This window comes from Actinia tenebrosa, unplaced genomic scaffold (genome assembly GCF_029948245.1).
Source record: "Actinia tenebrosa isolate PJP-AT-01 unplaced genomic scaffold, QUT_ActTen_1.0 PGA_scaffold13__45_contigs__length_12533684, whole genome shotgun sequence".
Classification (NCBI taxonomy): Eukaryota; Metazoa; Cnidaria; class Anthozoa; order Actiniaria; family Actiniidae; genus Actinia; species Actinia tenebrosa.
Window position 1 is genome coordinate 2,702,414 of NW_028292573.1, and position 13,393 is coordinate 2,715,806.

General features: G+C 36.5%; 2 protein-coding genes across 2 annotated transcripts in view; both read right to left on the minus strand.

Annotated features, from left to right (window-relative positions):
• The window catches only part of LOC116300818 (uncharacterized), a 37,875-nt gene that overhangs the window by 17,152 nt on the left and 7,330 nt on the right, over positions 1 to 13,393 (minus strand). Inside the window, exons 10-17 of the mRNA XM_031709774.2 lie at positions 12,495 to 12,611; positions 11,804 to 11,917; positions 10,899 to 11,021; positions 10,036 to 10,173; positions 9,191 to 9,310; positions 8,350 to 8,463; positions 7,431 to 7,562; positions 6,806 to 6,904 (exon numbers count right to left, since the gene is read on the minus strand). Of these exons, the coding sequence (XP_031565634.2) occupies positions 6,806 to 6,904; positions 7,431 to 7,562; positions 8,350 to 8,463; positions 9,191 to 9,310; positions 10,036 to 10,173; positions 10,899 to 11,021; positions 11,804 to 11,917; positions 12,495 to 12,611 (957 nt within the window). The remainder of the gene's footprint in view (positions 1 to 6,805; positions 6,905 to 7,430; positions 7,563 to 8,349; positions 8,464 to 9,190; positions 9,311 to 10,035; positions 10,174 to 10,898; positions 11,022 to 11,803; positions 11,918 to 12,494; positions 12,612 to 13,393) is intronic.
• Positions 237 to 2,082, minus strand: LOC116300821 (melatonin receptor type 1B-B-like). The gene has a single exon (XM_031709777.2). The coding sequence runs from the start codon at positions 1,955 to 1,957 to the stop codon at positions 920 to 922; it is 1,038 nt and encodes a 345-aa protein (XP_031565637.1). The 5' UTR covers positions 1,958 to 2,082; the 3' UTR covers positions 237 to 919.

Here is a 13,393-nt window from a genome sequence, read left to right on the forward strand (position 1 = left end):
AACCCCTGTAATTTTTAAATTGCACTGTACTAAATGTATTTTTTTTTGAATGTGAATAGAGTATTAAAAAAAATCCGTGCAGCTTAAATAGCCGCAAGAAGTAATTAAGTTCGGCGAAAAGCTCTCTAACATAACTGACTTTTTTCAATCTAATCTAGTGTAAGGAAAAAAATAGGAAAAAATCCAAAGTAATACGTCTTTCTATCAGAAATGAGTAAGCTATAAAAGATCCGATACACGCGGAGATTATAGAGATAATCTCAACTAAAACGCTTAAGAAACTCTTTAATTAGGAAAAATAAATGAAGAATAACAAGTAAATTATCAGTTGCTATAGTTGCCATAAGAATGAACGAAGAACGAACGTCTCAAACGTCAGGTTATTTGTATGGATCGTATGCATACAATATATACTTTGTTCGTTCATAGATAAACCATAGTAACAACTATTAATTAATAAAGTTAGATAAAGTTTACAAAATGATTCCCTTGAGAAAAAGATAGTTAGAGACCGAGAAAGGAAAAGAATCGATGAAAAGTTCAGTGTTATAGGTCAGACATATATAAGAAGAAAAAGAAGGAGGAATATTATTCACATATCTGCCAAACCATGCCATAAGTATACATTTTGTTCGTCTGACAGCAAAGTTATAACTTTGGCACTGCAAACTACAGATTGTTTGACGATAACGCCAGAATAATTGCACAACTATCGCTTAATTTTGATTGTTAGCTTGTGTCCTTAAGTCCCTTTTTAGGCATCAGTTGATGCGATGTATTGAAGTGTTTATTCAGTCCTTGATTCTCGAGAACAGAGTTCCGAGGGTTGTTAATAAAACAGAATGACGCATAGGCTTCTGACAAGCTAGATGGTCCGGTAATGGAGCCTTGTGGAATCCCTGATGAAGGCAGCAGATATTTAGCCTTGGACTTCAACAGGACGCGACTGTTGCCATGCCTCCATTTGACTCTCTTGGAAAGTTGTGGACTGGCCATGGTGAAAATTATTTCTTTTCCACAGCACATGACAAGTCAATCCTTTGAGCATAGCCTTGTATTCACGCCTGAATCCCCTACTTGTTATGCCATATATGATTGGATTGATGAGGCTTGATAGATATGCCATAAAGGTGTACGTAAGGTATACTTCCCGTTTGAAGCGTGGCTGGCCATAGAATGCCCCTAGGGTATCGATGATGCTCGCAGGAAGCCAACAGATACTAAAACCAAGGAAAACAATCGCCAAAGTCTTGGTGATTTTCGTTTCTTGGACATTCACCCGCAGTTGATCCACTGCCATTTGATTTGGCACGAAAACCTTATTTGTGCGGTACACCTCTTTAAAGACTGAAGAATAGCAGAATGAGATTAATAAAAGTGGGCATCCAATGTAGGCGACCTCAATGAAAATGGTGTACACAAGGTTTGATTCAAAGGTGTAAAGACACATGCCTTTGCCAGGATGGAATGAGTAACCTCCATCGTCCAAAAGAAATGGCGGGACTGACCCTACAAAAGCAAACAACCAGACGATCAAAATGTAGATTCGAGTTCTGGATGATCGGAACAAGTTCTGGTACTTGGAAGGTTTTACTATACAATAGAATCTGTTCACAGCTATAAGACTCATGGTGTGGATGGAAACCAGGGCCAATGTGAAGCCCGTAAATCCATGCACTCGGCAAAAAGCATCGCCAAAAAGCCATCGTCCTTCAATGAGGGTTCCAAACACAAATGGCATACATAGTATACCCATCAGAGAGTCGCTAATGGCCAACGCCACAACAAACATGTTGGAAATTGTTCGAAGACGCTGATTCCTCCATACAGCACAACAAACAAACGTGTTGCCAACAACGGTGAAGAAGATGATGACTCCGATTACTATTGACTCGAAGCAGATGTTTAACGAAGATCTGTTCGCTAACTCCAAAGCCAGCCGCACAGACAGCGCCATTGTGAATACATACAATTAGTGTTCGATTCAGGAAAGTAAATTAATAGTCTGTTATTTTCTCGTTTTTGCTTTTCTGGTGGTTGTTTTCAGTTTTCCTGAGAGGAGTTCACTCGCAAACTGGCGAAAACCCGATAGCGAAATGTCTTGATATCAACAGACAATCACAAATCTATGAACTCTCATTTTTATGACGTAAGAAGCAGATCCTCCAATCAGGAACTCGCAGTTATATTCATCATTTCCTTTATATTGCAATTCTTTTTCAACTGGTCGAGAATCCGAGGAAGAAATCTGATACCAATGTTAGGATTCCAATATTGCATAGGGGCCTTCTCGTGTAATGCATCAAAGTGTTATTCCTAACTCGTTTTTTAAAATCTATCATGACATAAAATTGTGCACTCTGATTTTAAATCCTTGAATATAATTTTAAAAAGAACACACACATTTGCATTGTGTTTATGATGTTTTTGACATTTCTTTTGTTGATGCATTTGAAAGAAGCATGTAGCTAATCAAAACCCTTCGATTTGGGGCTACATTTACAATGTCATTTTGAAAAATACACCAAGTTTACTTGTCACAAACTGATTGAAAACAAGGTTTTCAACTAAATACCAAATTCAACACTAGAAAGATATGAAAATAAAAATCAAACCAAAAACAATATTGCACATCGGACTTGCTTCCGTACTCGCTACACGTCACTGAGCCACTATTTTGCCAATAGTTATTTGAAAAATAATTTTAACAAACCATAATGACGATAGTGATATTGAAAGAATCACAGTTGGAAACATGAAATTCATTTCCGTACACTTGTTGTCACGAATGGTATTAAGTAGTTTTGTTCATGCTCAACTCTAGCTCAAGGCAAATAACTTATTAGTTGTTATATGCTAAAAAAATCTTCAAATATACAGTCTCAACCAATATCAAAAAGTTCACCTTTTAAAACGCAGTTGGAGAGTACTTTTTTATGATAAGATCTGTGTATGTAGTGTTCTAATGAACATAGCTTTTCTTTGTATACAACAGCTGTTCGTTTTGTATGAATATCGTGTAATCTTATCTGTGAAAAAGTAAAGAAATTAGCTTTCCTGTCATTCCTTTTTCACGGTTTTGAAATAATGCTTGCTTTTTATCATGCCAAACTATGCCGCGAAAACCAAGTTCGAGATGGCTCTTGGCGGATTACCGGAAGTTGGACGAATCTTAGAACAGAAACTGTGCCCGTCAACATTTATATTTTATATTTCGATTTATTTTGTGAGTTTTTCATTTCCTTGGTGCTTGTGTAGATCCCGAAGGGTTGTCAGATGTAGCAGGAATTTTCACTATTTTTTTGCGCACTGGATTATCTTGTCTCGTTAGGCTAGCAATTATTGCTCGACTAGTACGTACAGTATATGACATCCTATTGGCTCTTCTTAGCAAGTGGTTGTTAGGTAGAATTCACATGTTAAAAACAACTAAAGTATTTGTCATGAGAAATGAGTTGATCGATTAATTTTTTGATCTTTATTTCTTTTTATTTTCCAGATCTTTCCTTTCCCTTTCTTTTCTTTTCTTTTCACTTCTTTCCTTTCCTTTCCTTTCCTTTCCTTTCCTTTCCTTTCCTTTCCTTTCCTTTCCTGTTCTCTTCTCTTCTCTTCTCTTTCTCTTTTCTTAATCCCCTTCCTTAATTTCTATAAATTTCGTTTTCTCTTTTCAAACCTTTCCTTGTCGCCGGCTTGTAATCAAGTCAAATGGAAAGCATCCTGGAAGGCACACATTGGGAAGTATCAAATCATTTGTGCAATCAAATTCTTCATGATATGAAAAATGCATGTCGTTAGAAACGATATTATAAATCATAAATCATTTTATAGTCAAGAATAATATCGAATGAAAAATAAACAATGCGAAATGCAACTCGGTGAAACAGAAATAGAAAATAAATTCATGAGTTCCGTCAAAAGAGAAGAAATAATAAATTGATAAAAAAATAATAAAAAAATAAATAAAAGTTGCGAGAAAAAAAAAAAAAAAAAAAAAAAAAAAAAAAAAAAATATATATATATATATATATAAAAGTGACAAAAAGAGGTCTTTTTTTTTTTATTAGTAGCTTCCTTTCGTTAACTCCTTCGGAATAACACTTAAAAAGACTTGCTAAAAAACTGTAGGAAAAGTATAAATAAATAAAAACGTAAGTGACAAGAAAAAAAAAACAAAAAACGATTAACTTCAAATGCGTTATAAAAAGAGGTCTTTACGAATGAATACGTTTTTATTAGTAGCTTCCTTTCTTTAACCCCATTGGTATAACACTTAATAACACTTACTAAAAAAACTGGACGAAAAGTAAACATTTAGAACAAGCAAAGTGAAACTCAGTGCCCGACTTCCGAGCACTGCAGCAATTAACGAGCTGGGTGAGAGACAAGAGCAGGTCATTAATGAATCTGAAGAGAAGTATTTATTTACTTATTCTTTCTACAAGCATGCATGTGCGAGTAAGTCTCCATGGTTCCTTCAAATATTAGCGATAAGAATAACATAAACTGTAGTGCCCTCTGGGTCATGGTTGATTTGCTTCATTCAGAGTCTCTATCAGTGCTTGGCAAATCCATTCACACGGAGACGGAAATAATAGCATTCATAACATCCTCGGGCAAACTTGAACCAGTCATTTATTGTGATCAAGATGATCGTAGCAAGTATTAGCCGTGTTCTTATAATTATGTTTTATAAGAGTTTTAAACTTCTTTTCATACTTATATGCTTTATGAGCTTAGGAGAAGGATTAAGAGTGCACTTATAAGATTAAGTTTTTGAAATGCAATGAAACCTGAAGCTAGAAACACTGAAGGGGCTCTTGTGTTATCGTGAATAGTCATTGGGAACGTAGATGTATGCCAACGATGAATCTATTCATTTATCTATTTATTATAATAATAAATAATAATGATTAATAAACCTATGGTTATAGCAACCATATTCCTTCTTTAATCTTTTCTGTTTTTTTCACTTTTCCTTATACCTCTCTCCATTCCTCCTATCCTATCCCATCCCATCCTCACATCCCTTTCACCTACCAACTATTCATTCCTCTACTGATTCCTTTGTTAAATACGGCTTTCAAAATTACGAAATTGTAGCTCTTTACATACTGACCTTATTTTCTTCGATTCGTTAAAAGAATTGAAAAAAAAAATCAAGATGAAACTGATAAAGAACAAGCAAAGAAAACAATGTGACAATGAGGAGTCCAAAACTTTGAAATCTCTCTCAGTATTTAGTTCTCGTAAAACCTGGAATATTTGGGGGGTTTGTGAGTTGTTGTTGCTGTTGTTGTTGTTGTTGTTGTTGTTGTGTGTGTATGTGTGTTTTGGTTATAAAGAGTATATTAATTCTTTAATTATTCAAACCAAATTTATTCCATTATCAATGGAAGTCAGAGAAAATGTAAATGCTCAAAAAATACTTTTTCATTAGCGGAACAGTTTTTCACTCACAGAAAACTAACAAAAAGATAACGATGTAGAGTGTAGTTGTTTTGTTTCCTCGCAATACTTATGTTCTAGATTAATATAATCTAAATTAACCTGCAAAGCCAATACATAATGAGATCAAAAAAGAAAAAAAAAAAAAAAAAACATCGATAGAGTACAAAACAGCACCAAAGAGATCTAGTCTTACTCCAATATCAAAGACGATATGTGAAAAGCTTAAATTTAAAAATTAAATTTAAAAAAATGCTCAAGTCAAGATTTTTTACTCAGATTTGCTCTGAATAGTTAGGATATTCAAATATTTATCATAAGGAATATATTAAATATATTAAAATTACGTCTTTTAAATGCTTAGATATCTACAAATCGGAAGGAAGTGAGATATTTTCCTAAGAAACCTTTTTTTAAGAAAAGAAAATAATATCCTACGACGATGATAAAACATTCGATAAAGTTCAAATTAAAACAGAAAGCTGAAAAAGGGTTAATACTAAAGAAAACAAATCAAATATCCATTTTTAAAGAAAACGAGTTATTGTATTTGTATTTTCTTTGTTAGTTTTGAAGTTTTGAATCCGTTAGAATTAATGATTAATGGATTTAAGGAACACTGATGTAAACACGATAAGAGACAAAAGAATATCTCTTTTCTTACTGTTTCTATTGCTTTGTTGTCGTTTAAAAAATATGATTATGAATAAATTCAAATAAAAGTTTAAAAATCAGAACCCTTGACTTGTGTGATGCATGGTGGCGTAGCGGTGAGAGCGCTCACTTCTCTGTAATAAAATCGGGTAATTCCCGCACACGGTGCCATATGTGGGTAGAACTGCTTATTGGTTCTCTCCTATACTTCGAGGATTTTATCAGGGCTCTAAGGTATTTCCTCCCTCCGAAAAAAAACGACTTTTAAATTTCAATTGAAATCCGGTGTAAGGAGGCGCTCTGTGGAACCACTTTTCGTTCCCATTCATTTCTTTATTTTTCATTTTAATTCGGAAAGCGGTGGTGGTTTCATGTGGGAGATCTTAGCTCTCGTAGTCCAAGATGAGGCATAAACAAAACAAAATTGAAAAACACTGTGGGAATCAAAGGCTCCCTCACAGCTGTATCCTCTCTAGCAGTTTTAATTTATATTTAAATACTCCGCGTTAAATCCAAATCTAACAAAGAAAATAATCCTCCTTTTTTTTGGAAAACTAACAAGATGGGGTCGAAATGATAATGTGTCGAAATTAATAGTTTAAAGACCTCCGCTAGAGACGCGTCGCTGTCACGTTTTGGTTCAATACATCGGTAGACTGACGATGGTTTGATTTAATTATGGAAAGATCAGTTTTGAATAACATACCTATCTCGCAAACGTATCCTGTGCCGATGTAGCCTTGACGACAGCGGCAGTGTCCATCAACGCAATCAGCATTGACGTCACAATCAGCACAGCGGTCAACTGAAAAGTAGATGTAATTGTGGATTACATTCGTGTTGGTTGACAGTGTCACATCTGAGATTGTAGTAATCTTGTCAGCAATAATGTCTTTTGCAATTTTGAAAGATTCTGTTCAAAGACCTTCCTCATATTAATTTATAATAATAAGAATAGAAAAAAATATCGCCAAAAAAATAGTGTAATTTGAGGCTAAGTAGTCAATCAGTTCTAAAAACTATTGATACTTGAAGATCTATTATGGAGCCCATTAATGAAGTGTACATTCATTTGCATTTTGAGAACAAAATTCCTATCCACCCCTCCCCAACAAATGAGTCAAAGAATGTCGTCTATAGAGGTTTTGCACCATCACGTACCAATCCCATAATACTGCTTGGGCTTCCTGTGGTTAGATGGCAGAACAATAAAATCCCACTGCTCTTGGGAATTGAATACTTTCTTATGTAAAACATATGTACTGTTCCTGCCATCTAACATGGCTGCTGTCACGTGGTGGTGCAAAACCTCTATTACAGTACTATTTTACCTTCACAGTTGGGTCCGGTGTATCGCGAAAGACAGATACAGTCGTACCCATTCCCTCTCTCTTTACACGTACCACCATAAAGACAGGGGCTTGGGGAACAAAGAGTTTCAATCACTGGTTCAGGGACAGGAACTAAAAGAGAATCATGTCATTGTTAGTTTTCAATTGTATGTTTTTATATATGCATATATATGTCTTTTGTTACATCATCCAACACGGTGGTCATGTCTTTTGTTATATCATCCAACATGGTGGACATGTCTTTTGTTATATCATCCAACATGGTGGTCATGTCTTTTGTTATATCATCCAACATGGTGACCATGTCTTTTGTTATATCATCCAACATGGTGATCATGTCTTTTGTTATATCATCCAACATGGTGGTCATGTCTTTTGTTATATCATCCAACATGCTGGCCATGTCTTTTGTTATATCATCCAACATGGTGATTATGTCATTTGTTATATCATCCAACATGGTGGCCATGTCTTTTGTTATATCATCCAACATGGTGGTCATGTCTTTTGTTATATCATCCAACATGGTGACCATGTCTTTTGTCATATCATCCAACATGGTGGTCATGTCTTTTGTTATATCATCCAACATGGTGGTCATGTCTTTTGTTATATCATCCAACATGGTGAACATGTCTTTTGTCATAACATTCAACATGGTGGTCATGTCTTTTGTTATAATATTCAACATGGTGGCCATGTCTTTTGTTATATCATCCAGCATGGTGGCCATGTCTTTTGTTACATCATCCAACATGGTGGTCATGTTTTTTGTTATATCATCCAACATGGTGGTCATGTTTTTTGTTAAATCATCCAACATGGTGGTCATGTCTTTTGTTACATCATCCAACATGGCGACCATGCTTGTTATATCAACCAACTTGCTCTGCTCTACCTGTACAATTCTCTCCAGTAAACTGTGGTGTGCATCTACATTTATAATCTCTTACTCCAATATCTATGCATGTTCCATAGTTCTGACATGGGTTTGCAACATCACAGAACTTATCTGGAAAGATAATATAATACCAGTGATCAGATAGGAGAAAAGAGGTAGTAGAGAAGGGCAGCTAGGGGGTAAGGGGGGAATGATTGAAAGAGATATAAACAAAATATATTTCAATAGTCCCCTAGTTCCCTGTGCCATCTTGAAAGGAGAGACTTGGAGATATTAGCATGTACTTGCTATCTTGTAATTCAAGTATAAATAAAGTTATTGTATTGTATTGTATTGTATAGAGACCTTTTTTAACACCTTGTACAATAATTTACGCGTCTCTATAATAGCGCAGCGCACTGATCCTAAAAATAGCTTAAAGATTCGGACAAACATTGCATTCTGTTTAACCGCTACGAGGATCATACGAACCGATTTTATTATTTTTACTTAAAGTTACAATAATAACCCATGTAAACTAAGTTCAACTGCGATCGGCTGTGAAAATGATCTGCTGAAAGTAAACTTGTAAGTTTGTTTGTCCGAATTTCGCCTTTGTCTTCGTTTTTATGACGCCACGGTTGCGCTGCGCTATTGCAAAGTCAACGCCGTTCCATGCACAGGCACGGTTACCTTTCAATATGGCACGAGCGACTGTAAGGGGAACTGTAAAAATATTACAGATTTTTTTCACTGAGATTCAGTAACGCTCAGTAATCAAGTGAAAACTGTGGATTATTTATTACAATATACAGTGTAAACATATTCAATAATTCTATTAACTATGGTGTAAACTTACATTGACAACGGTCGCCGTAGTAAGGCGGTTTGCACACACAGTACTCCTGTCTTTCGCCTTTTACCAGGCATGTACCTCCGTTTTGACAGGGGTTTGGAAAACATAGTTGTTCTGTTTTACCTAAACATAAAATGAAACTTAAAAGCACTAACCAAGGATGGACATGGAAAACAAGGAACAGTCTTATGGGGAAAAAAACAACTACCGAAAGAGCGATTAATCAAACATCGGAAAACAACACAAAAACAATAATTGAACGAACGAAACATCAAGCAAGCAAACAAAGCGGATGGTTCTTGAAAATAAACAAGAAAGAAAGAAAAAAGAAAGAAAGAAAGAAAGAAAGAAAGAAAGAAAGAAAGAAAGAAAGAAAGAAAGAAAAAAGTGTGGAATTCAGGGCAGCTTCACTAGTGCGCATGTGTAAAAGGTCACTGCGAAATCACTTTGGTTCAAACCTGCAAAGGTCGAATGTTGATGCAATGCACTTTTTATATTTTAGAACTTCCGTAATTTACTCTGCCATGTGGTTGCCAGCCCTTGTTTTATATATTGCTTTAAATAAGACATTCCGAGGTTGAGAGAAAACTGGGTCGAAACGGCATTTCAGTGCATTGTGGGACAAGTCTTATGAAACGTAATACACGTCATCTCGGAAATATGTCCCGTTAAACAGTCCCGCCAGTCCGACGGATCCAGCTTTTCCCTCAACCTTGGAACAGCTAATTTTCACCCCTTCTTTTGCGCTTTGTTGAAAAGCTCAGCCAGGTTTGCCCTTAATTTGCAAGCTTTCAGGAATACAGTGAGACCACCTATACGATATCGGATCTCAGTTATCAATGTTTTACCTTCAACACAGCCGTTATGTGCATCAAATGTCAAAGAAACGCCATCGATGGTTGGGCAAATACAGTCCCCTACGGCATCACAAGTCGAGTCATATGTCTTCTTACCAGGCACGATTGTAGCTTTTGGACAATCACAATCTGTATAGAGATATGTAATAATAATTTATTTATCTAATACAAAATGGCTTGATATTAACATACGAAAGTTGAATGAAAACTAACAAATTAAATTAAATTAAAATAATAATTGAAAGATTAATAGAATTCCTTCACTCTGGGAAATTGAATTATTTCTTATGTGAAACGTTTGTATTACTTAAACCATCCAATATGGCTGCCATCATGTGATAGCGCAAAACCTTTATTGGGAAGTAAGGGTGACGTAGCGGTGTGAGCGCTCGCCTCTCATCAATGCGACCCGAGTTCGAGTCCCGCCGGGTTCGGTGTTGTATATGAGTAGAGTTGTTTGTTGGTTCTCTCCTCTGTGGTTCAGGGGGTTTTCCGGGTTCTCCAGTTTTCCTCCCTCCGCAAAAATCAACTCCTAAATTCCAATTCCATCACGGAATGAGGGCCACAGGTTTGTTAGCCACTGGCTATTAAGTGCTATACCCTCGTGAAAAAAAAAGGACTTTTTTATAGTGACGGAAAGGGCGTAAGGACAGGCAAATTGAGTTATATATCAAGTGCGTTTGTTGGTCAAGATACAAAATTGATGTAAAATAAAAGGAAAAATCATGACTCATTTAATAAAAATAAAGAATTATTAACAGTGCCCAAAAGAAGTTGCCCTGTTACCGCCCCAGGGCTTAGTTGTCGGCGATAAACGAATCTACATTATCATCAGATATTTGTATGCTTCTTACCTTGGCAGTTTTTCCCACTGTATTTTCCTTTGCAATCGCAGAAGTAGTCATGCTTCTCCTTCAGATATTTGCAAGGGAAGTTATGCATGCAAGGATTGGGCTGGCAGAGGTCTGGAAGGCGTACTGTTGAAAAAAAGTTCCTTCGAATTTAACTCTTAGCTCTTTGATATTTTTTAACTTCAGGGCCCGGTTGTACGAAGGGTGGATAGCCGACTATCCGACGGATAAATCTCACCCAGTGGATAAATTTATTGGATAACAGCATCGACGTATCCACTGGATAAGGAATTATATATCCTTCGGATAGCGCTGTGCACCTTTTGTACAACCGGGACCTAGTCTGCGTAGCGGCCCAAAACGGATAGGAACCTAGTCTACGGCTTTATCCCCATCCCCATCGCAAGGCGTACTGCTGAAAAATGGTTCATTCGAATTTAAGTTTTAGCTCTTCGATATTTGCAATTTTTAGTCTTCGTAGGCCGCGCGCAAAAGGGATAGGGACCTTCTCCACAGCCTCACCCCATCCCCAGTATTTCATTGGTGATTTATTACCGTTTAGTGCAGTTTTAGAATTGAATATAAAGTTTCAACACGCGCTGTGATTGGCAAGGGACCAGTAATTCTGAGACGATAATCACTGCTCGAACGGTGATTACGTGGCTCCCCACCGTTTTCCAGAGCGGGAGTAATACTAAAAGTTTTTTTTCTTAAATCCTGAATTTCGTCTTTCAGTATTTTCCTGATATTCAAGTCTAAAATTATACTAAAACAATTATTCACCTCAGGCTCAGTATACTCGCGGTAAATATTCACCGCTAATCACTTCATCTTCGGCGAATAATTATTATAAAATCTCGGTTCAACCGAGCCAACGGTGTGGTAGTTGTAGTACAAGTTTTACTTACTGTTGCAGTCTGGTCCTGTGTATTGTGGAGGGCAGACACAAAATCTCTTATCTCCTATTGCATAGCAACTTCCACCATTCATGCAGGGCTTCAGGGCACACATATCACATATAACTTATGAAAGAAAATAAGATGGCAAAGTTGGCGAAATCAATTGCTATTTTTGGAAAAGACATCGACTTTTTTAATGGGGTGATGTAACTAGAGTAATGTTGATAGAAGTATGATTGTATGGGTTACAGCTGTTTCAAAAAAGGGGAAGATGTTACCTTGCATGTTGAATTGTTGCATGTTGCATGCTGCATGCTGCTTACTAAGCTTGAAATGTATTATATTCATATGTAAATGTGTCATCACAAAATAAATTATGCCCGAAAAACGTGCAGAAAAAGTTCGGCAATATTCCATATTCTTCGATTGCACGTTACGTCATCGCGGGCGCGTTGGTGCCATTTAACAAAATATTTCTCATTAGCCGAGCGCCCATTGTTAAGGGAATAAGGATTGGAAACATATTGTCATGTCCTCCAAATTGAGCTGCACTCCGACGGTCCGCAAGGAATCTATTAAGCTGACCAAATTCCCCCCCTCTCCCCACCCCCTCTAAAAAAAGTCTCTTATTACTTAATTATGGATCTCTTCTGGCCTCAACTAGGCGACTATGAATCAAAAGCACCTACTAGTTACTTACGATCACAGTGCTCCCCGCAATACCCTTTGGGACATTTACAGTCATAAGACAAATCAGGTCCAATAGAACATGTTGCGCCGTTACTGCACGGATTTGGGTGACAAGGAGAGGCTATTCCTAGAGATATGCAGATGAAATAAGTTAACTTGGACTTGCTCTCTGACCGCACATTAGGTGACAAGGGGATAAGAAAACTAGAAAAAGGGGCATGATGAATAAAATTATCGACATCTGTACTGCTGATAAATGACATTGTACTGATGGACATCTTTGCACTAGTGATCCATTTTAGATGGCAAAGCCATCCAGCCAGTTAGCTAGCCATCCAGCCAACTAGCCATACTTATGTCATGAGAGATGAGGCGGTAAGCTGGTGAGCTGGCTCATTTTTTACGCGACTTGAAGTTGTGAAAGGACCATTGGTCCTCTTCTTCAGTCGTTTCATACAAGGCACGTAATTTACCTATTACGCACATTCTTATGTCAATAAAGTTAGTCACCTGAAAAGCTACAAAGCTGAGACTGACAAGAATTGTGGTTAGATACATTTTACATGCTTTAACCGCTTGATAACTGTTGATGGACTTGCACATCTTTTACCAGTTAAAGTCTCACCTCTTCTAAGCATCCTCAAGCTACAGTTTGTATCAAAAAATCTTTACTCGTTTGCTATAAAAAGTTTCCCATGATGCTCAGTGATCTCAGCTTTCTAGGTTTTTGGTGACAAAATGCATTCGGAAATAAGTATATTTTAAAACACCAATGATAATGTTTTAACAGTTTGTCAGTTCTAAGCATAATATAGACACGACAAACAAAAACCGCTAAAAAAATTACAAAGAAAGTAATAACATGAATGAAAATATAAGATGTATTAAAAACTGAGTACCTAATACCAC

Coding starts and splice junctions, on each gene's coding strand:
- LOC116300821 (XM_031709777.2), bottom strand. CDS start 1,957: ATGGCGCTGTCTGTGCGGCTGGCTTTGGAGTTAGCGAACAGATCTTCG.